At 37.4% G+C, this 25,732-nt stretch overlaps 2 protein-coding genes and 1 non-coding gene across 4 annotated transcripts; 1 reads left to right on the plus strand and 2 right to left on the minus strand.

Annotated features, from left to right (window-relative positions):
- Nucleotides 1–2,582: 2,582 nt before the first annotated feature.
- TRNAS-GCU (transfer RNA serine (anticodon GCU)) lies at nucleotides 2,583–2,664 on the minus strand. The gene has a single exon. It is a non-coding gene; the product is annotated as a tRNA-Ser (tRNA).
- A 59-nt stretch (nucleotides 2,665–2,723) lies between these two features.
- LOC142621982 (G-protein coupled receptor 1) lies at nucleotides 2,724–11,127 on the plus strand. Of its 2 annotated transcripts, none has more exons than XM_075795383.1 (10): nucleotides 2,724–2,837; nucleotides 3,115–3,372; nucleotides 5,747–5,778; nucleotides 5,870–6,039; nucleotides 6,234–6,328; nucleotides 6,988–7,089; nucleotides 7,185–7,241; nucleotides 7,787–7,927; nucleotides 9,000–9,070; nucleotides 10,539–11,127. In XM_075795383.1, the coding sequence occupies exons 2-10, from the start codon at nucleotides 3,208–3,210 to the stop codon at nucleotides 10,642–10,644; spliced, it is 939 nt and encodes a 312-aa protein (XP_075651498.1). In that variant the 5' UTR covers nucleotides 2,724–2,837; nucleotides 3,115–3,207; the 3' UTR covers nucleotides 10,645–11,127. The 2 variants fall into 2 exon arrangements, with proteins under 2 accessions (XP_075651498.1, XP_075651497.1); XM_075795382.1 differs by having other exon boundaries at nucleotides 2,740–2,830; nucleotides 3,111–3,372.
- Nucleotides 11,128–11,597: 470 nt separating this feature from the next.
- Nucleotides 11,598–12,362, minus strand: LOC142621983 (copper transporter 5.1-like). Its single transcript, XM_075795384.1, has one exon. The coding sequence runs from the start codon at nucleotides 12,223–12,225 to the stop codon at nucleotides 11,764–11,766; it is 462 nt and encodes a 153-aa protein (XP_075651499.1). The 5' UTR covers nucleotides 12,226–12,362; the 3' UTR covers nucleotides 11,598–11,763.
- Between the last annotated feature and the right edge of the window lie 13,370 nt (nucleotides 12,363–25,732).

Consider the following 25,732-nt stretch of genomic DNA (forward strand, 5'->3'; position numbering starts at 1 on the left):
ATTATCTCTCATTTATTTCCAACATCTTCTAAAGTATCTTTTATCTACGGTTTAGATCTTCACTTCTCCAGTTTCCCACTATTTACCTGTAAAAAGAAATCACATCAATAATTAACTTTTTATAATTTAATATGAACAATGTTAACACCATTCCCTCTCGAGTGGTAAATCCCACTAACCTAAGTGCCTAATGTCCGTCTGAAGAGATTGCATTTTCATTTAGGGCCTGATTGGTAGGAGGATTTTTGTTTTTCTTCAAAACAATATAAAAACAATTTTCACAAAATTGAACTTGAAACTAGTTTTCAAATAATAATTTTTATATTTTACGTGTTTGGCTCCCACTTTTAAGAACAATTTTCAGAATACTAAAAAAAAATAATTGTTTGGGAGACCATTTCTATTTTTGAGATTTTAAAAAAAAATTACAAAAAGTAACGAATAGAATTTGTAGATTACTTTTTTTTTTTTGTGGATAATGATAAGAAATTAGAGCTTATCATTTTTTTTTTTTTAATAATAAGTTTCAAATTTGAAGTGTGAGAATTTTTTTTTTTTTTTTTGTGATAAAGATGAACTCCTAAATTTAAGAGATAAAAGAGTTTGGACAAATATGTAGGGTTCACCATTTTTAATTTATTTACAACTATGCATTAAAAACATTTTCTGTATCCTGAAAACATCCCCTAAGCCGTTTTCAAAATCCTGTTTTAAATTAAGAAAATAGGTTACAGTTTTTTAAAATTGTATTTAGAAATTATTAGCCAAACAATAAATTCAAGTGTGAGACCCACCATTTTATGAATTGCAAAACAAAAAACTATATTTAAATACTCTTACCAAAGAGCCCTTTAACTTTTTAAGATCTTCAAATGGCCAAGTGACTTGTGATTTTTGTTGAAATTTTATTTCAAAATACATTAATCAACATAATCAAATAACATTCTCACGTGAGTTCCAGTTAGCTTAACTAATAAAGTTTTTGATAATTGAATAAGAGACTTGGATTCAATCCTCACCTGCACCAAAAACCGATTGATGGCTTAATCTGATGATAAAGAGCTACTATCATGAACAGGCATTAAATGTTGAAACTCTCTAAAAAAAATATTCTCACATTTTTGTCACTTAATAATTAAGTTGTTATTTAAAATTGATAAAAATAATTAAGCTATTATTTAAAATTGTTATAATTTAGTGCAATAACTTAGAAATTAAACATAATATCCACTTGGTTCAACCACAACTTCTAAATTAAACTTTTATTATATAATATATGATATGATATGTTTTTTTTTTGGATACGATATTATATGCTTTAAAATAGCTTAACTATCTATATTATTTGAAAAAAAAAAAAATCAAGCAAGCGGCCATATATGGCCTCAACTCAAAATGTTTCGGTCCCGTTTCTAATTTTTTTTTTTTAAATGCAGTGTTTCAGTCCCAAAGTGTAACTAAACACAAGCTAAAATATAACCTGGAAGGAAATGTTACAGTGTGACAAGATTGAGGCTCTTTTGTCTCAAAGTAATATAGATTATGATGTGTATTTAAAATTTTGAATAGACAATTAGATACATGAGGTCCCCATGTAATGAAATTTACCTACGCCCATACTGTTTTTGAATTTGATAGATCCATCGCATAGAATGCAATTGATAATTTGATATTCTTCCAATATGTAAATCGAGATTTTCATTTGTAAAACATCATTTTCAAAAGGCTAGTTGACTATCTTTTTAGGCCCACTATTAGCATGCACCAATACGTCGCTGGGTCGTGTCAGAGTTAGCTGGTTCTGCAGCTAGAACTAGAAGATTAAAAACAAAATAGATTAGGCCCACTATAAATTCAAACGCATGACTCTATTAAATTTAATTATTTTTTAAAAAAATACTATTTTTATTTCATTTAACAATATAAATAACATTAATAAAAAAAATTTATATCAATTAAGGAAATAATAATGATCAGGAATTCTAATAATTCTAAAAAAAATATTATGCGAAAATACTATTTTAGTCCTTACATTTTAGGGTCATAATTAATTTGATCTTTACATTTTAGTAGAAGTCAATTTAGTTTCTGCTATTTTCAACTTGCTGTTAATTTAATCCCTATCGTTAATTTACTAACAGAAAATATTTATGTGGCTAATGGATTGCACAGTTGGCACACTAGACTCTTATGCTTGATGTTTGGAGTAATAGACATTTCTTTTTTTGCTATTTGCAAGTCTCATGCAATTTTTTATATATTTTATTTAGTTTTCAGCTTTATCAACTATATTTTCACTACAAATCTAAATAAGTTGTTTCCAAACTTGCGTGTTTGTTCTGGAATAACTTATTTATGGTAGCTTATTTGTATAACATGAAACAAAAAGCTAAAAACTAGCTTATTTTTAAGATTATCTACTTTATTTTCACCAAAAATTTAAATAAGTTGATTCCAAACATGCGTGTTTGTTCTAAAATAATTTATTTCTAGTAGCTTATTTGTAGATAACATGAAACAAAAAAAAACAAAAAACAAGCTTAAGTTGAGATAAATATCTTCCCAAAAAGAGGAGTAATTAGCGTCGCCTGTGAGATTCGAACTCACGCGGGGAAACCCCACTTACTTAGCAGGCAAGCGCCTTAACCACTCGGCCAAAGCGACGCGTTTGCTCACCGTCATTTCACCAAACCAATATAAACGCAGTTTTGATAAATTTTCTTATTCTTGTTCCGTCATTCCCATTCCCAGAAAGAGTAGACAGCAGCTCCCAACTCACACAGATGAAATGATTCGAAATGAACAGTTATTCAGTTATACTGCTTAATACATAGAATGTGTTTGGATTCAAGGCTGCGTTTTGCGTTTTGCGTTTCAAGCTTTTTTTTTTTTTTTTTTTTTTTTTTTTTTCAAGCCGCAGATGTTGACCAGTCTTCCGTGAACAGTGCATCCGTGCACTGTTTACGGACCCACAAATTTCACTTTTCAGTCACTTTTTCATTAAAAATGGGTCCCGCGATACTATTCACACATTTTAAAATTATTTTGCTACAGTGTTTTCAGTTTTCAGTTTTCAGTTTTCAGCAATAAGTTCTATCCAAACGGACCCTATAGTCATCAATCAAAAGAAAAGAATCATTTTCATTCTTGGACAGAGTAGCAAGTAATTCAAAGTAAAACAGAAAGAAAGAGAGAGAGAGAGAGAGAATGGCGGGGACTCTGTCGGCGCACGATCGCCATGTACTGACGGCGGTGGGCGCCGGAGCATCCAGCCTCTCATTCGTCGGGTCGAGTTTCATAGTCCTCTGCTACGTCCTCTTCAAGGAGCTCCGCAAGTTCTCTTTCAAGCTCGTCTTCTACCTCGCCCTCTCCGTACGCCTCTCTCTCTCTCTCTCTCATATTAATATTATTATGTTGTTTTTGATCAAGAAAACTCGTTTGAATTGGGATCTTGTGGATTTTTTTTTTTTTGGATCTAAATGCCTCACACTTCTTGCTTCTTGTTATGAAAGAATTGGCAATTGAAGATTACACTGGTCCAGGGCACACATTTCCCTTTCTCTTTAAGTTAGGTTTTTGGAGATTGGAATAAGATTGTGTTCTTACTTAATCTAAGTTCAAATGTTGAGATGGAAACAAAATTAGTCGTGTTTATGTTCAATTTTGAAATTAAACTACATAAAGATTTGTGAAATCACTGAGTGGTAACTTAGTAGTTAAGGATAGTTCATCACCTTTTAGAGTGAACAAGAAAGAAGTCAATAAGTACATTGTCAATTAAGGAAGTAACAAACAGTATGACTCCAGATAGAATAAAATGGTAGAAAAGAATAAATGTGGGACTAAGGTTTGGTCGGTGTTGTGTGTATATGATTTAAACGAGGATGTAGATCTTCCTTGAGTACAATACTTAAATCAACCTTTCTAATCTGTGTTTTTTTTTTTGAATGAATGGGTGAATTTCATTAAACACAGAACTTTGATATAAGTAATGCAACCTTAAGCAGCTAGCAGGCTGCAAACAACATCAACAGAGCTAACACAAACCGCTGTGGAAACAAAATTGTAAACCCCAACACCTAAAGAACACCACTCCACACATAAACAAACTCAAGCAGAATTATAAGGACACCAGCACCAGCTACAAATTAAGAACACTTCTACGAAGAAATCAAAGAGTTGTTACAACCCATCATGTGAAGAACTAATGTGAAGACTTCCCTTTGCTGCCTTTTGTTTAGATAGGTAAATAGTGGGGGAGGGGGACGGGGAGGGGAGGTGAGTTTTGAACCACAAGCTGCCTATCTCAGTAATTGAGCACAGGTTAGGATCTCCCCCAATTAGCACAAAGGATTCCATTATGAACTGACTTCCTCACCTTGTTGCAGAAAAAACTCCACTCTAGCCTTATACCCTCTTCAGATTTGATTTTCCCTTGATCAATTATTGTGGTTCTTTGCAGCTACATGTGATAGATAGAGGTTGCGGAGGATAGCTTACAGGGAGTAGATTTTAGGTTCTTCCTTTTCAACTTCATTATTCCCCATTAAAGCACATCGTCGAGCAAAAATTGGGTCTGCTTATCAAGCTTAACTCCAAAACCCGCCTCAAAATTATCATCTCTTGTACTTTGACCAAGTTTCTATTTTAATACAATTACTATTAAGGTGTCTAGAATACCTGCAGAAAACCAGATCATTCTACTCCACTCCACTTTAGGCTATTTAGCCCTGATCTCTTCTCATGCTGCTGCACATGAGAGTTTCCATGATTTAGAAGGTAAGCAGATTGCAAAATCTTCACACCCTGAAACCATCTCATACAGTTTGTTTTGAATGGAGACTAAATCTTAAAATCTAGCTGTTTGCCAATTCTTATCATTTCTGTATCATAAATCATCCTATAACCATACTTAGGGTATGGGGCACCATCAGGGTGCTATATATCATGCCACGGAAGGATATTACTGTTATTCACTAGTAAATGCTTCAACAAACGCCTAGCTTCAACTGACATGCTCCAGAAGAGAGGTATTATTGTTTTGGATTGGTGTTGCACGTGCTAAAAAATGTGGGGAATCCATGGATCACCTTCTTGTTCATTTCCCTATAGCTTTTGAATTGTGGTCAATGGAATTCTGTTTATTTGGACTCCAATTGGTTATACCAAAGTGAGTTATTGATATGTTCGCAGCTTGGTACGGTTCTTTTGGCAGGCATAGAAATATAGCTTTTTGGAAGGCTGTGCCTCATTGCATTATGTGGTGTCTTTGGCAAGAACAGAAATCTAGAAGTTTTGAGGGATGTGAATGGAGTATCCTTGATTTTAAAGCTTTTTTCCTTTGCACGTTGTTAGATTGGAGTGTTGCCTTTCATTCTCCTCCTTGTTTTTCTCCTTTAGATATGCTTGAGCATTGTAATCTGTTTTGATTGTATTTCTCCCTGATTACACCCCCAGTGTACTTGGTTTGATTTCCTTTTAGTAAAATTTTTCATTACTTATCAAAAAAAAAAACAAACGCCTAGCAATGTACCTTTCTTAAGCTTAAAAATGAACTTTAGTTGACATTTTAGGTTACGTTATAGAATTACTATGTAAAATGCAGTTGCTTCAGTGAATATTACTTGTGTGACTGGTGTCTGTTTCTTGTATATTCCAATTTATTCCTCATTTCTCTTCCTCTGAGTCCCTAAGTTCTTTAAATAATTATGATATGTGCTCATATGCTGCATTTTTTTGACTGTAGGACATGCTTTGCAGTTTCTTCAACATGGTTGGGTAAGTTGGTGGAGTTTATCACAGTCAGCTTTATAGGTATATCTCATTTGATTTTTGTATGTGACTCATAGAAAGTTTAATGTTGATGCAGGGATCCATCCAAAGGATTTTTTTGTTTTGCTCAAGGCTATAGTACACATTTCTTCTGTGTGGCATCTTTCCTATGGACTACAACAATAGCTTTTACTCTTCACCGTACTGTTGTTAGACACAAAACAGATGTTGAAGATTTGGAGGCCATGTTTCACTTGTATGTTTGGGGTATGAACAACTTGTGACAATAATTTATGATTTATTTCATAGAAAAGTAAGCTTTGTCCAATGTCCAGGTCATAAAATTTGATATTTTTTTAGATTTTATTGCATGCATTTCGTTCATCTCTCTTGTGTTTTTCAGGTGCTACTAGCTATCTTTATTTGGGACGTTGGTTTTAACCTTTCATTACTATGCACAGGAACTTCACTAGTAATGACTGTCATACGCTCTTTCGGTAATAACCATGGACATTTAGGCGCATCGTGTTATACACAAACAGGGCGCACTGGAAAGGCAAGTTTTGTAGCTTTTTGGCTGCAGGAACTATGATTTCTGACTGTTCAATTTTATAATAAAAAAAAAGTTCGAATGACAGGGAATTTCTCTGAATTTCTATGCAATTAGTTATTTTTCCTGAGGTACAAGGGACTCCCTGAATTCAAGTTTTAGTTGCCTCTCTATTGTCACAATCTCTCGTGCTTATATGTGTAATCCTTCACTATATAATTAAAGTTAAAGTGAGAAATCCTCACTGATGTTATTGGGATCATGTATGTATATAAAGTGCCATGTGGTAAATATCAGCTACAATGTAGTGAGCCCATGCAAGATATTTACTGTATTTTCAACCCTGCAACAAAGTCCATACAACACTATCCTCACTTGGACCAAGATGATTTTAAAGGGTCCAAAATGCCTTAAATTTTTTCAGAATTAACACTTTACGCATGCTTGGCTATTTGAGTGATGAAGCATATTTACTTCAGGATAGATGTTGAATTTCCAATTGATATGGACCCTAGACTGTCAATAATGCGGATGCTGAATTTGCTTTGATATAACAAGGATATAGGAAAAAAAAATTCAAATTTCATCATCTTTTGTGTTTAATCTCCAATGTAAATGGCATGTTTTTTGTTCACTGATTTAAACATTTCTAATTATTCCTGCAGGCAATTCACTTTATAACATTTTATATACCACTCTGGGGTGCAATTCTTTACAATGGCTTTACGTATTTCCAAGTGATACGCATGCTAAACAATGCAACCCGCGTATGTATTTCCTTGTCCTATAAATTTTACAGAAATATATATTTCTGTTCATTTGTAGACTTGTTGAGACTATCATTCTACTTTGAAAATTTCAGATGGCAGCAGGCATGTCAGAGCGGGCATACCAGTTAGATGCAAGGGCAGACATGAAAGTATGCTATTTTGTGGCTTGTTTCCTACATGGGTTTAAGTAGGATCATATACAGAGATTCAAATCATGTTAACATGAAATAGAATATGCTGAATGAATCTCCGTTGCTTAAATTATTTTTGATAATTCAAATGTTTCACAAGTGAGGGAGGGGCGATTCTAACCCTGGTTGTCCTTATTAAGGAAGACTAGGGAATGCCACTAAGTTACAAGGTTTTTGGCTTCAATTATTAGAATATCCAAATATATATGTCATTCATAACACTTAGATGACTTCCAATGGTACGTCCCTCTGCCGTATAAGATGTTATGAGGAATCTAGACCATCCATATTTGTATTTCAGGGTCATGCTCACTACCCTTGATTGTAATTTGAATGTGGCCTCTTTCCCTTTGATCGTAAATACATACGCATGCGCGTGCACGTGCACACACATGCACACTTTGTTAAGGTTAAGAACCATACGAAATGTAAATGTCAATAGTGAGAAATTTTATATCTTCTATCCTCATAATTTCTCTGCTGTTGGTTTCTTTCATTCATAGGCTCTAAACAGGTGGGGATATTATCCACTCATTCTCATTGGATCATTTGCTTTTGGTACAATCAACCGGATTCATGACTTTATGGAGCCTGATAAAATATTTTGGCTTTCAGTTCTTGATGTTGGGACAGCTTCACTAATGGTAATTCAAATGACCATAGACTGGCTCTTTTTAGTTAATGTTTTATAATATATCTGGCAGTTTGACATAATATGTGTTTTGATTGTGTGTGCATGGATGTGCATGTGATGTTGTTTGGGTCACTGATTGGTGGGTGTGTGGTTTTGCCTCATTTTTATAATCCTTTTATGGTTTTGTTCTTTTCATTAGAAACCATGTTTTTTACTTATTTGTGCACATTACACACAACACAGGGGCTCTTTTCAACTTCCAGAAGGCTATGCCTTGCTTGGAAAATATTCCCGATTAGGGTCCTTTTTAAACTTCTGACACATGATTATGGAATTGTCAAATCTATGGCAGAACCTAGGATGCACACATACTTCATTTTCGCTCACGTACCCGTATATGATAAGTATCGTACTTGTATCATACCTGATACCTCTAAAATACATACCCAGTCTTTTTTTCTTTTTCTTTTTTCTCAAGTGCCAATATATCTAAGATGCACCTGTGATATGGCTTGGATATAGTTGTAAGAAATCCCTAATAGTGAGAGATAGCCCAAACTTGTAAGAATTTTTATTTATGTGTTTTACATATTGGTTTCAATGTTGAAAACTTATCTAGTTATATTTTTTTTACTCTTTTGGATATTGGTTTGTATTCTAAATGGTCATGGATTCAATTTATTATCCATTATACTTTTAAATTGATTAATGCTTAACAATATATATAAAATAAAAATTTATATATATATATATATATTTATGAAGTAATTAATACATGTATCCCCGATGTATTGTACCCTAAGCTTTTCAAGAAATGTTGTACCCCTGTACCCATACTTGTATCGTTCCCGTTCCATATTTGTGTGCATCTTAGGGCAAAACTAATTTGAAGAAATAAGTTACATTGAGTAATTATCTCTTGTTGTCAATTAGTATAAATGGGCTCTCTAAAAAAAATCTGGGATGATATGAGCAGAACTTGGGGAAGTGTAACTTACAAATTCTTTTTATTTCAAAAAAGATTTTCATATTCTTTTTCCATTTTAGGAATTACTGTAATATAATTATTTTTGTCGTTGCAGGGCCTGTTCAACTCAATAGCATATGGCCTGAACTCTTCAGTGCGACGTGCAATTTATGAACGTTTGGAACTGTAAGTTATAAATTCCGTTTCTTTTATTTATTTATTTTTTATTGTCTCAAGAAATGTTAAGTTATCAGCTTGCACCCACCATGAATGTCTTATCTTACTATCCTGACCAAACAATCTCTTGAAATTTTTACTAGTGCGCCAATTGCTATTTGTCACTAGTGCTTGAAGCTATTGTATGTTTGGTTTACCAATATGTCTTACAGTTTGTGATGACTGGATGTTTTGATTTGGGAAAATGCTAGAGGTACTATCAAAATCTATTACAAAAATGTACAAACTCACATGATAGCTGATGTGGATAGTGCCACATCAGCTTGGTAATTACGAAATTGCCTTGTCATTTTTTTATATTCATTAATGTGTTTTTTTTTTTAATAATAATAAAATAAAATAAAAAATCCAACACTGAGGCAGCTCAAGTGAGGACTTGTCAAACCCAAACTCCCTTCTCTGACATCTGAGAACCCATAGAAGAAGCACTTTTGTTGAATGGTCTAGAATGAGGAACATCTTTGTAATCCAGAATGGATCATTCACTGTTTGTTGTTGGATTTGTAATTGCTGTGACGTTTGGCACTCACTTATCTAGTTTGACACATTGTACCCACCTTTATCTGATTTCTCAAGGTTTCACGACACTTGTAGATGAAGTTTTTGAGGTAACTTTGTTGAAGAATTTAGTTAGCTAGTGTGAATAAGGATTTTTGAATCTAGATTTGCTTGTATCTTTACCAAAAAACAAAGTAGAATTTGAATTGGAGATGTTGTTAGGGACCTAGTGGTTCCTAATGGGATTGGTTAGGAATTATAGGGGAATTGATGAGAATTGTAGAGAAATTGACTTAATTTGAGGTAGTCACCCTCCATAGAGAAAGAAAGAGATTAAGAGAGAGAGAGAGAGAGATGCACTAATGCACTAAGAAATTAGTTTATTCTTCAGTTCAGGTAAAACAGGTGGTACACCTCGCAATTAGGAAAGGGAAAAAAATCAGTTAAAAAGTGACGTGTCAAGTTTTTTTTTTCTTAAATAGCTGATATGGCAGTATACATACATACATACATATATATATATATATATATATATTTATATATATATATAGACTGTCATGTCAGATTATTAGGTTTTTGTAGTAAACTTGACACCACCTGTAGTAGCACTCTTTGATTTGGGGTCATTCCTTTTCTAATCTGTAATGAAGATAAAGGTGACGTTAGTATTTTTTGACTTTGTCATCTCATGATTCTTGAATTGAAGATAGAGGAGAGAGTAATAATAATTGCATAAATGCTGAATCTGGAGGTTAGGAGTTTGGAGAAATTTTCAATTCTAGTATGCTTGTGTGCTTTCCTTATTCATCTACTCCCTGTTTTCGTACTAGTTAACTCAATTTTTACTTTGTAGTTATTACTTTTGGTTTATGAATACATTCGTTTTGAGTGAATGGTTGTGTTTGTAACTTTTTACCAGGTTCTGGCCGGAGAGGTTTCGAAGATGGCTCCCCAACAGTTCCAAGTACAGAAATCAACAGCAAGAGAGTGAACTTGTCTCATTGAAAATTCAAGATCAGCAATAGCAAATTGGACGTATTCTGTACCTCCATCCATCAGTTGGAGCGTTATCCTCTTGCCAAAATTTTCAACATTTTTTTCATTAAATTTGAAGAGAGGATAAAATGAAGAGACAAAAGGAACACAGCTCCCAGCATCCAATCCAAACATATTAGATTTGTTTGCTGCAACGCAAATGTGATTCGTGTCATCTGTGGCACCTAGCTTTCTCCTTGTGAGACTGATTTGAAAAAGGTATGACGGATATTTGTTGATAGAGGAGCTAGGTAAAGTAGAATCTCTAATAGAAGATTTGTGATTACACAGAGAGGTGGATGACCATTTTAGCAATGACAGCAATGCGAGTTCAAAGCATTGTTGTTGTAGAATATGCTTCCAAGTTCTGGCTCTAGTGTTTCACTTACTATTGTTGAGTCCTCTTTTGGCTTCTAGCCTCCTATTGTACCAAATTGTAAGCTTTTCTGTAAATGAATATCTTGTTTCTTCAACCCTTTTTTTGTCATTTTGTGAAATGAATGTGGTCTAAATGTTATGCTTAATGCAGTCTTGGACAGATTCCTTAAGTTGCTAATTATATTATTTAAAGAATCGGTCGGGACTCGGATCTTTTTGCCTCATGGAACTCAGCCATGAATATGTCATTAAACGTGGAAATTACTTAATGCAGTTTGCTTCCAAGAGGTCAGTAGTTCCGCAGCCAGGAATAATGTACTTCTACAGTTTACAGTTCAGAGTAAAGTTCAGATCAGGGCAAGCAAAAACAGTTGTCCCAGAATGAGAATGGGATACTTACACGGAATTTTGTCCCCCTTCTGTCTCTGTAAAGTCTTATTATCATATATAAACAATCCATCGTGTCCAAATTTCAGATGTCAGATTTCGCTATTTTCGTAGGTTGTAACAAACAACGTCCTTCCTCGATCAAACACAACCAAAAAAAAAAGAACACAAGCACAAATTTAAGAAAAGACAGACAACAATTCTGTTTCATAAGCAGAATTACATATTTACAAATAAAGACGCTGGACATCAAATTAACAGTAAAAACCCCCAAAAAAGAAAAAAGAAAAAAGAAAAAACAGAAATTGGAAATGATTGGATTTTAATAATTCATTCTTATAGTCTTAAGAACAAGCACAAGGGTTATCAACGACAAGCGTAGCAACATCCTCATCTCCACTCCTGAAAACCAAGTAACCAACTGCAAGACCAAGCACAATAGCCACGAACACCCCGCCGTTAAATGACATGACGGCAAGCATAAGCATGTATCCGATCCCGGAGTTGAGTCCAAAGAGGGCGGCTCCGGCGAACCTCGCGGCGGACCACTTGGATCCACCGGCGGTCTTTCCGTCGCCTTGCTGCTGAAGCAAAGGATCTTCGATCTGGGGCTTAGGAGGAGGATTGGAGGCTTTGGCGGCGGAGACGAGCTTGAAGCGGACGCGCTTGTCTTCAAGGTACTGGTAAAAGGTGGAGACGAGGAAACAAGCGAGAAGGGAGAGGGAGTAACTGATCCAGGAACTGGTTGTCCAACCGTCGAACAGGATCGTCACCTGGTTCCCCCAGTAAAACGTCATGTGCATCATCTTCTCCGATCTGCTCTTGTTTTCTCACTTGCTTTTTTTTTTTCTAAGAAATTGAGGACTTTTAGGACAGAAGGGGAGGCCGGATTGGGAGAGGAATAAATACTTATACATATATAACAAAAAAAAAAAATTAAAAACACTACATATGTGTGTTGCAATTGGTTCTGTTCTTTGCTTTGTGGTAATGGGTGTACTACTGTCTTATCAAAAAAAAAAAAAGGGTGTACTACTGTACAACAGTGATGTGGGTTCCGAAAATGCCCTTAGAGTCCTGTTACGTAACTTTAGTATTTTTCTGTTTGGTTTTAAAAAGTTATAATTTGGAGATAAATCTTTTAAATTTTTTATTTATTTTCATATTGAGTGTCAATTTTAAAAATTTAATTGTTGAATTGTATATTTTTATTATTTTCTTCATGCTTGCAAATTTTTAAGAAGATCAAATATTCATTGCTATATCATCAAGTATATATTAAAATTTGAGTTTTTATGATTTTAAATTGTGTATAAAAAATAAGTTTATTGATCGAATAGTAAATAACATCCGATTCAAACAAAATTTGATATACATGTTAAGAATATAAAAAATATGAAATTTAACGGTTATATTTTCAAAATTTACACATAAAAAAAAAATAATTGATAAGTTTGAAGAGTTTCTCTAAAAATTAGTATAGAGAGAAATTTTGTTCGTTTCATTTTTGTTTGGCCTGACTTCTTTGTGTGATTAGATCAAGATTAAGTCAGGAACCACAACCATATTCACAACTTTACCACAGTTTGTTCATGTGACGATTCTTAAGTAATGAAACTCTGAATTTTTTATTTTATTTTATTTGTAGCCAATGTAACAAGTTGCGGCTAAAATTATTGAAATTATTGCAATAGTAGACTTCCTCCTGGATGACAATGATTATCACAAAATAACCTACTAAAAGAGTAATTACGGCATCTACATGGGTTCATACTCATTTGAAGGTTGGTTGGTTGGACTTTTTCTTTATTTCTTTATTTTGATAGGTGGTTAGTTGGACCTGGAGTTGGAGATTTGGGAAAATAGTGGGACCAGCTGTGTTTATAGTTGGACAGTCCCGCAAGGTACAGCCTATCCACTATCACGATTCATATGCCACGCTTCATCCCGCCTGTTGCTTAGGAATGCGGAATTGTCGCATTAACTTTTCTTTCTTTCTTTTCTTAAAGTAAGGTTTTGTGCCCTGTGACGTGGATTATGGCGGTCCCTCTTCTAACGTTTTTAAGTTTTATTAATTAAATTTAAGATAAATTATAAATTACACCTTTAAAATTTGAAAATAATGAAATTTTATACTTTAAATTTTAAATTTTGAATTTTATCTCCTGAAATTTAAGGTGTTTAAATTTCACACCTTAACATTTTAGAACTTGAATTTTACCTTCTAAAGTTTAGGGTTGTTTGGATTTTACACCAAACACCCCAAAATTTTAAAAAATAAAATTCAAACACTTCTAAAAATATAGGTGGTAAAATTCAAATTATGAAACGTCACTATGTAAAATCCAAATATCACAAAACTTCAGGGGATAAAATCCAAAATCTGAAATTTTAGAATGTAAAATCCAATCACTCCGAAACTTTAGGAGTGTAATTTGCAATTTACTCTTAAATTTATGAGAAATGATATGTCCACAACATATTTACAATATTTTTACAACAAATCTTAAGTGGCAAGTTGTTACTGGTTGTTATTGTTGGGGCAAAAAAGTAATCTTAGTGTTAAGTTCAAATTTGAACCAATAATAACTAACCACCTATGATTTGTTGTGAAAATATTGTAAAAATGTTGTAGACGTAGCACCTCTCTAAATTTATTGTGAGATTCACTATACATGTGAGATGAGAGAGTATTTAGTATCAAATAATACCATATCAACGGTATTAAAATCTAATAAACGTGAGACATGTCATCAAAAAATAACTAATTCACTAACAAATAAAAGACATGTATTAGTAAGTAACTATTTTTGCACACATGTTTCTTGTTTATTGGATTTTGATACAAATGACGTGGTATCATTTAATATAAAATACTTTTTTCCATCATACTTGTGTTTTTAAATATAAAAAAAAGTTAAATAAAATGATTAAAAAATTATTGGGAAAAAGTCTTTTTAGATTTTATATTTTAGAGCCATACTTATGGGTAAAATTGTAGGTTACATTTGTATTTATATTTTATTCTCAGACCTTTGGATTATTCTAATTTGGTTAAGGATTTATATATATAAACATATTTAATTGACATAAAAAAAAGGTTAGATGTTCTTCTCACTTTCTTTTTAAAATGGTGGCAACAAATGTGCCTAAATTAACTTAATATTTGTAAAATGTTTGTTTGTTTGATTTTTTTTTTTTTTTTATAGGTAATCACTTAATATATCAAGAGCAATACTCACCCTTCACACAATAGAAGGTTTAAGATCAAAATTTTTTCTAATTGTTAAGATAACTCCACCATAAAGTTTCTAAAATCTAAATTTCTCATTTTGATACTAATGGAAGGAGCAGGGTTAGGAAGACTGACATTTGAAAAAATAAATCCCCTCCAACTTATATTTAGGTAAAATATATATATATAAATAATTTTTTCTATATAAAATATACTCATGCATGTGTATATATGTATACACTTTATTATTCAATAATTAAAGGAGAGGGATTTGATCTAGATGTCTACATTTTGAAATACCAAAAAGTGGTCACCTAGAATTTAATTTTTAAAAATGTATTAAATTTATGCAAGTGTTTAATGAATTTTTTTTTTTCCCTCTTATTACTCTTCTAACATATGTAACTCATCATTAAAGTATTTAAATTTATATTAGTATTTAAGTTTATATAATTAATTTATTCTAAAAAAATTATATAAGTAATTAATACTTCATTTTTCCTTTTCTTACACTTTTAATACAATCCAAAACAAAATTAATATGGATGTTCCTAAAAGTAGATAAGTTTTTTTAGAAGGAGTAGGCAAGTAACCTAGGTCACCATCAAAGTCTATCCAATTTAAAAATTAAAAAAATCATCATCAAAGTATATAATGCTAGCTAATGCTGGTCATCTTACCCTCATCATCGTTGTCACCACTGCCATTCCAACCCACATCATGCAGTGCACCATGCCCCCACAAAAGTATGCAAAGAAATTGATAAAATCAATAGAAATTTCTTGTGGGGCGAGACAACTCAAAAGAGAAAAATTCACCTCCTAAACTGGCAGACAGTTATGAAACCAAAACTTTTAGGTGGACTCAACATGAAACGAAGTTTGCACAGGAATTGAGCCCTCCTTGTGAAGCGTCTTCGGGATATCCGCACCAACCCAAATGAACTTCATGCATGTATGCTCAAGAAAAAATAACCTTCAGAGGCTAGCACTCTCAAAAGAAAATCTTTCACTTGGGCCAGCTTATACAAGGTAGGGAACATTTATGACAGAGGTACGAGATGGCTCATCCATAATGGAGCCTCTAGTAACTTTTGGCATGACAATTGGACAGGAAGCGATCCCCTTCGCAACATTGTTCACGGACCTCTAAACAGGAACGAAGCCACCCTAAGAGTTTGCGACACTTGGGACACCCAAAAGAACTGTGCTTTTGACAACATCTTCTTTGCCCTCCCCAGAAAAATCCTCGACACCATTAACACTACTCCCAAGCCCATCTGCTCCGATCAAAATGACCTCCCGACATGAAATCACTAGCCAAATGGCATTTTCAACACGTGCTCAGCTTATACTCTCTCCCAAGATCTCCCTGACCCCTCCCTTGCTCCTTCTTGGAAGTGGCTTTGGAAAATCCCTACCATCCCTAAAATCCTATCCTTCCTTTGGCTAGCCTGTCATGAAAGACTCCCTACCGAAGATCTCCTTCATAATAGACAAGACGACCTCTGTCCCCTCTACCATTCATGCATTGAGTCCACCATTCACATTCTTAGAGATTGTCCGCTGGTAATGCCCATTTGGACCAACATCACCCATGCCGCTTTTCCTACTGATTTCTTCTGCAACCCTACACACGACTAGCTGGAAAAAATAGCCACTTCCCACCAAAACCCACCACCCAGCAACATCCCTTGGCCTGTCATCTTCCTAATTGCAGCTTGGTCCATTTGGTCAACTAGAAACAAGTTAGTTATGGAAGCAACTCGTTTTAATTGCCATACCATCACCAACAAGATCAAATCCATAGTTACAGACCTTTTTTATTCTCTCCCATCTAGTTCTCAAGCCCCTGAGAAAATCCCCATGCTTATAGGTCGAAACTCCCCCCCCCCCCCCCTCCGAGCTTCTTCAAATTGAATTCCGACAGATTTGTTCGATGTAACCCAGGGAGTGCGAGTGCTGCAGCCATCATAAGAGACTCCAATGGCTCCTAGATCAGAAGTTGCACTAGGAAGATAGGATATAATCACTCAATGGCAGCAGAGCTATGGGGTCTTTGCAATGGCCTAATGCTAGCTAAGAACCTAAACATCAGAAATCTCATTGCCGAAGTGGATGCGATGGCCATTGTCAAAATTCTTTCCTCTGCTAATGCAAGTTTTGAAGACACTCACCTTACTGCCTTACAGTGCCATTATTATTGATTGCAGGTCCCTCTTCCAGGATTTTGAGGACGCTCAAGTAGATCATATCCACCGAGAAGGGAACCGCATGCAGACATTTTGGCTAAGGAAGGAGATCTTTTAACAGTTAATTTTGCTATTCACTCCTGATGATGCACAAAAAATCATCAGTGAGTTGATCGTCCAAATGTGTCAATGGATGCACCTGATGAACAAAAGAGAAGAACCAATTAAAAGGCACCGGTGGAGTACCGACCAAAGACCCTCCGAAGGTTAAGTCAGAAGAGAGCTCCAACAATGCTAGAGAGTATGAACTTTAGAGAAATTGTGCATACCTTATTTTCTGAGAGCCTTTGGGTTTTTATAGTAGTGTAAAACCAACCGCCGTTTCTTGTGTAGCAAGACATTTCCTTATGGAGAAGATCATCATTAATGGGTAGATATTATGAGATCCTCCTTATGTTAGGATTCTATTTGTATTGGGACTCTATAGGCTAGGGTTAATCGTGAGACGCAAGTTGTTTCCATTTAGGATTCCTTGGAGATCACTAAAACCAGGTGGATGCCACGTGGCCTTTAGATCCATCCACTATTTGTCCGTGCATTTTGGATCCATCCACTATCAGCCCACTGATCTAGCACCGTCAAGTTTATTTAAATGGATCCATCATCCTTAATTTTACCCTCTTCAACTCCCATCCCCCTTTCCTCTATTTTGTACCATCTCATAGCTAACTCTTGGGCGTTGTTTACTGTAGACTTTATAACTCCTTTTACTTTTTAATTTAAATTTCAGTTTACCAAAAAAAAAAAAATAGAAATATGATGTGTACACAATATTTTCATAACAAATTTTAAGTATATTAAAAAAAAGTAGATAAGCATATTATCAAAAAAAAAAAAAAAAAAACTAATCATCAAAGCATATATAAATAATTAATGCTTCATTTTTTTATTGTATTTGATGATGTAAGGAAAATCAGTAGGCTGGATGCTCCGAATTTGAAAGGACCACTCGCTCTCTAATGGCCTGAAAAACAAAGGAAAACGATTAAAGGTGACCGGGATCACCGGCCAAGAACCCTCCGATGGTAAAGTCAGTTTTCTCCCTATATCTTTGGAGTTCCAGTTTCTTGGGAAAAATGTTCAACGTACCTTCCATTGGTCTGAATGGCTATTTATATAGTGTCCTGGGGGCAGTTATTGAAATTGTAACCTCTCCTGGATTTCAGGAGGTCCGGGGTTCTTGGATAACTCCCATAACCACCTGATAGTTGCATTTTCTCACACAACGGTCATCAAAAGTTATGCGTGTATTACGGAATGGTGAAGTGTATTTTAGTAATTCAAGTGTACGTTTTCATCCAGGGGTCCTCGTGTGGACGAGTCTAGTCAAGACGAGGTGGTCGTCTTCTCAGGACGAGAGACGTGGGTTTGACTTCGTCCATGGACGGCTATGGCGTTAGCTCCCGTCTTGATACTTTCTTCTGGACAGCTGCTGGTGGGGATGACTGTGGACGATCTGGAGTACTTTATTCCTCATCAGTTGCCCCTCGTCCAGGGGTCATGCAGTGTATCACCAGATTTTAGGACGAGTTTTTTTTTCTTCGTATCACGTGTCATACTTTCATCGGTGGTTGGCCGCGTCGATTCATTCCTTCGAGGCAGGCGCCACGTGTCGTTTTTTCATTGGTCTTGTCGTTGTGGATATCGAGACTTTTCTACCTATAAATAGTGGTTTCCCTCTAGTGCCCCTCTCACTTTTTCAGATTTTCTGTTTTGACATCCTCATCCATCGCCTCGTCTAGGAGTATTCTCAGCGTCCTTAGTGTCTTCCGTCTAGAGCCAGGTATTCTCTTTACTTCAACTCTCAAACTTTCCTTTTTAAATGTTAGGACATCCTAAATGGCTTCCTGTTCGTCTGGCGACAGTGTAGTCAAGGCCATAGACGAGTATCACGACTCTCCTAGTTATGATACTTCCAGTAACAATAGCAGTAGTAGTGGTCACACAACAGAGGAATATACCTCTGGCGTCCCAGGAATTCCCATCAAGACCTTACAAGAAAATGTTAGGATGAAGGCAGCTTTTGGGGCTGACACCTCGACGAGCTTCCCGTCGTCCTCCCCTTTGGACGAAGAGGAAACTGTATATAGTTGTGCTATAGAGGTTCCTTCTAGGACGGACGAGAGGAGGTTAGATGCTCGTAGGAGTTGGTTCCAAATTCCTGACGACTTAAACCCTAGGTTAGCTGTCCGAGGTGAATGGTGTTGCCAGCCTCATTTTGGAATAGGTGTTTACGAAGCTTACTTGTTAGGGGGGCTCAGACTTCCTTTGAATGCTTTTGCTAGGGAATTACTTACTAGGCTAGGCTTGGGAGTGTATCAGCTTAACCCCAACGCATGGAGACTAATTGTCTCTATGCAAGTCTTATGGAGGGAGGTATTTGAAGGGAACCGTCCTATCACCGTGGACGAGTTCCTGTACTGTTATAAACCCTCCGAGATAAGTCAATCTCTAGGCTTCTATCAGTTTACAGCTAGGGGCAATGACTGTAGATTGATTAAGTCTTTGCACTCGTCTTACAGAAACTGGAAGACATAATTTTTCTTTGTCTCTGGTTTCTGGGTGGGGCGTCCTATTGAGGTTGGTAGAGATTCGTTTGCTCCTTATACTGGACATTTAGGGAACCTTCGTCCAGAAGGTATGTTATGTTTTTTTTTTTCCTTCATTTTTTTTTTAATTTGTTTTGTCGTACTTTATCTTTGAGTAGTGGTCTAACCTTAATTTCCCTCTTCCTTTTCCAGCTGTTGGACGTCCTTCTTTGAGTAAGTTCCACCGTGATCGCGTCCACAGGGCTCGTCTACATTCCGAGAGAGACTTTCATTCGTTGGTGACCCTTCAGCGTCTACACAGGTGGGGACTGGGCCCCGAACCTTCCGTCGAAGCTTTAGCACACGAATAAACCATCCGTAGACGTGAGTGCTTCTCTTAAAGATATATGTATTTTTCATTTTTATTTTATTATTATTATTTATTCGTATGTATATGTGTTCACGTGTTTTTTTTTTTTTTTTTTTTTTAGGAATGGCAACCATGAAGAGAAATAGAGGAAAGGAGGTGATCAACGAGGCGGCGAGACCTGAAGCTCAAACCTAGCCTCGTCCTGGTGTTGGAGACAAGAGGAAAAGCTTGTCCAAGCACTTGGACTTGGCCAGCCTGCCCAGTCGTCGGGGAAAGAAGGCCAAGCATGGGTCGACCAGGCCCGAAACTGCTAGGCCTGATCTTCCTTCCTCCCAGCCGTCTGTCCCAGTCGTCGACATCGACTCGTCTACGCCTGTCAGCGTCACTCCGTCCAAGTCCCCTGCCCCTGATTCGTCCCAGCCTCCTTAAAGGATTTCTACAAATTTGCTGGAGAACGAGGATTTGGCTTGAGAACGATTCCAAGAGGCTGTGAAAGGCGAGGACGTGGCTGCGTGCTACGACATGTCTTTGAAGGAGTTCGAGCACTCCGGCGTCCACGATCTTTTTAAGGTAACCATTTTTGCCTCGTCTTGGTTTGGCCATGTTATCCAACGTTATTTTTATCTCTTTAACCCTCTTATCTTCCATGTAGGCGATGTCAAAGTTCATAGCTGCATCCAGGCAGGCCACAGAGATGGACAGGACGAGGATCCTTCTAGAGAAAAGAATAGAAGAGATCAAGAACGATTGCAGGACTTGGGCCGAGATGGCAAACAAGGCCAAGGACGAGGCTGAGAAGTTGAAGGCTTTGGTGGGGGAGCTGAAATTCGACGCTGCCAGGAAGGACGACCGTCTTGACCTTCTTCAAAAGAAGAATGACGAGCTGAGTCTTCTTCTTAAGAAAGCTAAAGACGAGGTAGTGGAGGAATTCAAAGCGTCCAAAGAGTTCACTGACCTGCTGGACACGAACTACGCAGCAGGGTTTGAGGATTTTAGGATGAACGTTATAGACAACTTTCCTGGAGTTGACTTTATCACCATTAAACTCAACCTTGGCGTTGCTACAAGTTCTCTCGTTCACACAGGCTCAGACAATGTCAACATCGAGGATGACGCTTCCACCAAACTAGCTCAGGATGACCCCAACATTGATGCCCCCCCCTCTTGAAGAAATTTTTTTTTAACTAGTGTTATTGTTGTTTGGCTTTCTCTTCTTTTTTTTTTTTTTTTATTTAAAATGTATTCAAGTATAATTACCTCGTCTAGAGTGTTCTGGACGAGTTTATTAACAATTGCCTTTTAATGCTTATTTTATAAGGGTTTTTGGACAGTGGTCGTCTACCCTCTTTAGACTAAAGAATATTTTCTTTATCTGTTACCTATTGTATGGACGAGCTTATACATTGTTATCATTTATGCAATTGTCTTTTAAACAATGTTCTAAGTGTTGAATGATCGTCTACACGATTTCTTTATGGATGACCCACTTAGGACGATAATGATAACTGTATTACTTTTGCTTGTCCTTTAGGCAATTATTACTCGTCTCCTCGCAAGGAGTTCATAATGTTTATGTTTTACTCGTCTTGACTAGCTGCTCGTCTTTGGAATGCTATGCCTTAATGCCTACTTTCTTTCTTAGATGAGTGGGCCTTGGCCTTTTCTTTTTGCTTTATACTCATTTAAAGGAAATCTTGGACGAGCATGCCTTAGCTTTTTTTATCCTTATTTATAGGAAAGCCTTGGATGAGTATGTCTTAGCTTATTTCTCTTTGCTTTATCATTATTTAAAGGAAAGCTTTGGACGAGTATGCCTTAGCTTATTTCTCTTTGCTTTATCCTTATTTAAAGGAAAGTTTTGGACGAGTGTTTCTGCGTCCGAAGATTTCTATTCGTCTTAGGCTTTTGCCCCTTCTGTGGGTATTATTATGGAAACTAAATCTATGCATCAAATACATAAGAAATCCAAACCATATTATTACATGAACATTGTTCACAAACGTGGCACATGCTTATAAGCTAGTGCCTTATTAAAATACTTAAGTAAAATACATAACCTCGTCTTTCATAAGCTGGTCTGTAAGCAGTGCAAAAGTTTAAGAACTAGTACACTTTTTATTCATAACACACCATAATAGTAGTAAGAACACAACAGTAAATATAAGCGAACACGAAAATTATAGCTGTAACTTTGCCACTGATTTCCCTCGTCCCTGCTTATCACTGATAGTACCTCCTCAGATGTTCCACGTTCTAGGGATGCTCTAACTTCCGCCCGTCCAGAGCTTCCAGGTAGTAAGACTCCTGCCTCTTGCAGTTGATTACCCTGTAGGGTCCTTCCCAATTGGGTCCTAATTTTCCATGAGCTGGGTTCCTAGTCGCCAAGGAGACTCTTTTGAGGACAAGGTCCCCCACACCGAACCGTCTGGGTTTCACCATGGCATCATGCTGTCTGGCCATAAGGTTTTTGTACCTTGCTGTCCTTTGCTTCGCATCCATTCTTACCTTGTCAATAAGATCGAGGTCAAGACGAAGTTGTTCCACATTCTCTTTCTCCTGGTACTCCATCACTCAATGACTAGCCATATGAACCTCCGCTGGTATGACAGCTTTACTTCCATAGGCTAGTTTAAAGGGGGTCTCTCCTGTCGGAGTTCGTACAGTCGTTCTATAGGCCCAAAGAACACCTGGTAGCTCATCTGGCCATATCCCTTTTGCCCCCTCAAGTCGAGTCTTGATGATTTTCAGCAAGGATCAGTTTGCTACTTCTGCTTGTCCATTTGCCTGTGGATAAGAGGGTGAGGAATAGTGATTCTTGATCCCAAAATGATTGCAAAAGTCTCTAAAGGGTGCGTTGTCGAATTGATGTCCGTTGTCCGATACTAATACCCTAGGTACTCCGAAACTACATAGAATATTCTTCCATACAAAATTTTTCACGTTTTGCTGAGTGATTGCTGCAAGAGGCTCGGCTTCTACCCACTTGGTAAAGTAATCGATTCCTACCACCAAATACTTCATTTGTCGGGTTCCCATGGGGAAAGGGCCTAGGATATCCAGTCCCCACTGTGCGAAGGGCCATGGGGCCATTATTGGGGTCTGGTACTCTAACGGCTGTCTAGGTTCATTGCAATAGCGCTGACACTGGTCACATACCTTGACATAGGCTTTAGCATCTGCCTGCATTGTAGGCCAGTAGTAGCCGACACAGACGATCTTATGGACTAGCGACCTTGCTCCTTCATGATTTCCACATGCTCCTTCATGAACTTCCCTTAGAACATAGTTTGACTCGTCAGGAGCCAAGCACCTTAAGTAAGGTTGGGAAAAACCTCGCTTGTACAACACTTCATTTATGAAGACGTACTTGGCTGCCCTGACCCTTAACTTTCTCGCTTCATCCTTGTCTTCTGGAAGCCTTCCATCTTTGAGATAAATCATTATTGGACTCATCCAATTTTCTCCTCCTCCTATTTGCTGTATGTCAGGGATGTCTATGCTCGGCATATATTAGATGTTGTCGCACTCGTCTGTAACCCCTGTCAAAGCTGCTTTTGCCAAGGTGTTTGCTTCCGTATTTTCCTCCCTAGGTAGTTGAACAAAACTTATAGCTGAAAATTTTCGTGCAAGTCGTTTCACTTTGTTGAGGTATTTCTTCATTCGATCTTCCTTAGTATCACACATTCCATTTACTTGGTTAATGACCAGCTGAGAATCTCCTCTGATTGTTACCAACTCCGCCCCTAAGGACTTAGCCAATTCCAATCCCTTGAGTAGAGCCTTGTACTCCGCCTCGTTGTTGGTAGTTTGATACTGCAGACGGGCGGCATACTCCAGCCTGTCACCCTTAGGGGACTTCAGTATAACTCCAATCCCTCCTGCATATAGTGTGGACGATCCGTCTACATTAATCACCCACCTTTCAATTCCTTCGTCCTTGTCCAGGTCGTCCTGGCTGGGGGTGAACTCTGCGATGAAATCTACTAATGCCTGCGCTTTTATCGCACTCCTTGGGAGGTATCTGATATCAAATTCGCTGAGCTCAACAGCCCACTATACTAACCATCCAGCAGCTTCCAACTTGTTCATTGCCTTCTTTATGGGATGGTCTGTTAGGACGTTGATGATGTGTACCTGGAAATAATGCCCCAGCTTCCTGGAAGCCGTGATCAATGCAAAGGCTAGTTTCTCCATCATCGGGTATCGTCCTTCTACTCCTCTCATTGCATGGCTTGTGTAATAGACCGGTTTCTGGACTCTCCCATCTTCTCTGACCAACGCTGAGCTTACTGCGTGTGGGGACACTGCCAAATACAAATACAACTCTTCCCCAAGTACAGATGGACTCAACAGCGGCGCTGTCATAAGATATGTCTTCAAGTCTTGGAAGGCCCTTTGACACTCGTTCGTCCATTCAAATGCCTTCCTAAGGACTTTAAAGAAAGGCAAACACTTATCAGTAGCTTTCGAGACAAACTTGTTAAGGGCGGCGACCCGTCCGGTAAGAGACTGGACTTCCTTGATATGCTTTGGTGGTTCCATATTCAGTATCACCTAGATTTTGTCCAGATTTGCCTCAATTCTCCTATGCGACACCATGAACCCTAAAAATTTCCCCGATGAAACTCTGAAAGCACACTTGCTTGGATTTAATTTCATGTTGTACCGCCGCAATGTATCAAAAGTCTCTTGAAGGTCGTCCAAATGTTTATCCTCGTCCTGGCTCTTTACCAGCATGTCGTCTACATAAACCTCCACATTTCGCCCGATTTGAGGATGGAACATATGGTTAACCAGCCTTTGGTAAGTCGCCCCTGCGTTCTTCAAACCAAAGGGCATTACCTTGTAGCAATATAACCCTTGGTTCGTAATGAATGAGGTCTTCTCCTGATCCGCTTCATCCATCTGTATCTGGTTGTAACCTGAGAAAGCGTCCATGAAGCTAAGCACTCTGTGACCCGCCGTCGAGTCCACCAACTGGTCAATGCGTGGCAATGGGTAACTATCCTTGGGGCAAGCTTTGTTTAAATCAGTGAAGTCCACACACATTCGCCACTTGCCGTTAGCTTTCTTGACCATGACCACGTTCACCAACCAATCTGGATAATAAACTTCTCGGATGAACTCCGCAGCGACCAACTTCTGTACTTCTTCCTTAATGGCATTGTCTCGCTCAGGAGCGAAAATCCTTTTCTTCTGACGCACTGGTTTTGAATAGGGACACACGTTCAGGCTATGGGTAATGACACTCGGATCAACGCCAGGTATGTCCTCATGACTCCATGCAAAGACATCGAGGCTTTTCTTCAGAAACCGGACCAAAGCGTGCTTTGCCCCCTCTTCCATGCTCGCCCCAATTCTAGTAAACTTCTCAGGCTAGTTATCGTCCAAAGGGACGTCTTCTAATACTTCAGTGGGCTCCGCCGCGATCCTTCTCCCGTCTATACTCATTGCCTGCATGTGCTCGTCCATTGCCAGCATAGTTAAGTAGCATTCTCTGGCGGCCAACCGATCTCCTTGTACTTGGCTTACTCCGTGCTCGGTTGGAAATTTGATGGACAAGTGGTAGGTAGAGGTTACCGCCTTCCAGCTATTCAAAGTTGGTCTTTCAATAATTGCATTATATGACGATGCATAATCAACAATAAGGAAATTTACCTCCTTGGTTATCTGCTGTGGATATGTTCCAACGACCACTAGTAATGTGATGGTGCCCACCGGTTGCACCTTCATTCCTCCGAATCCTACCAACAGCAAGTTCACTGGTCGAAACTGATCTCGTCCTAGCCTCATTTGCTGGAATGCGGGGTAGTAGAGAATGTCTGCAGAGCTGCCATTGTCTATCAACGCCCTCCTGGTCATGTAGTTAGAGATGAGTAGGGTGATTACTATCGCGTCATCGTGTAGGTGATGAAATCGTCCTACTTCC

Source organism: Castanea sativa, chromosome 1 (genome assembly GCF_040712315.1).
Source record: "Castanea sativa cultivar Marrone di Chiusa Pesio chromosome 1, ASM4071231v1".
Taxonomy (NCBI): domain Eukaryota; kingdom Viridiplantae; phylum Streptophyta; class Magnoliopsida; order Fagales; family Fagaceae; genus Castanea; species Castanea sativa.

Coding starts and splice junctions, on each gene's coding strand:
- LOC142621983 (XM_075795384.1), bottom strand. CDS start 12,225: ATGATGCACATGACGTTTTACTGGGGGAACCAGGTGACGATCCTGTTC.
- LOC142621982 (XM_075795383.1), top strand. CDS start 3,208: ATGGCGGGGACTCTGTCGGCGCACGATCGCCATGTACTGACGGCGGTG. Junction 5,779..5,869: donor AGTTTCTTCAACATGGTTGG/GTAAGTTGGTGG, acceptor ATGTTGATGCAG/GGATCCATCCAAAGGATTTT. Junction 7,090..7,184: donor TGCTAAACAATGCAACCCGC/GTATGTATTTCC, acceptor TGAAAATTTCAG/ATGGCAGCAGGCATGTCAGA.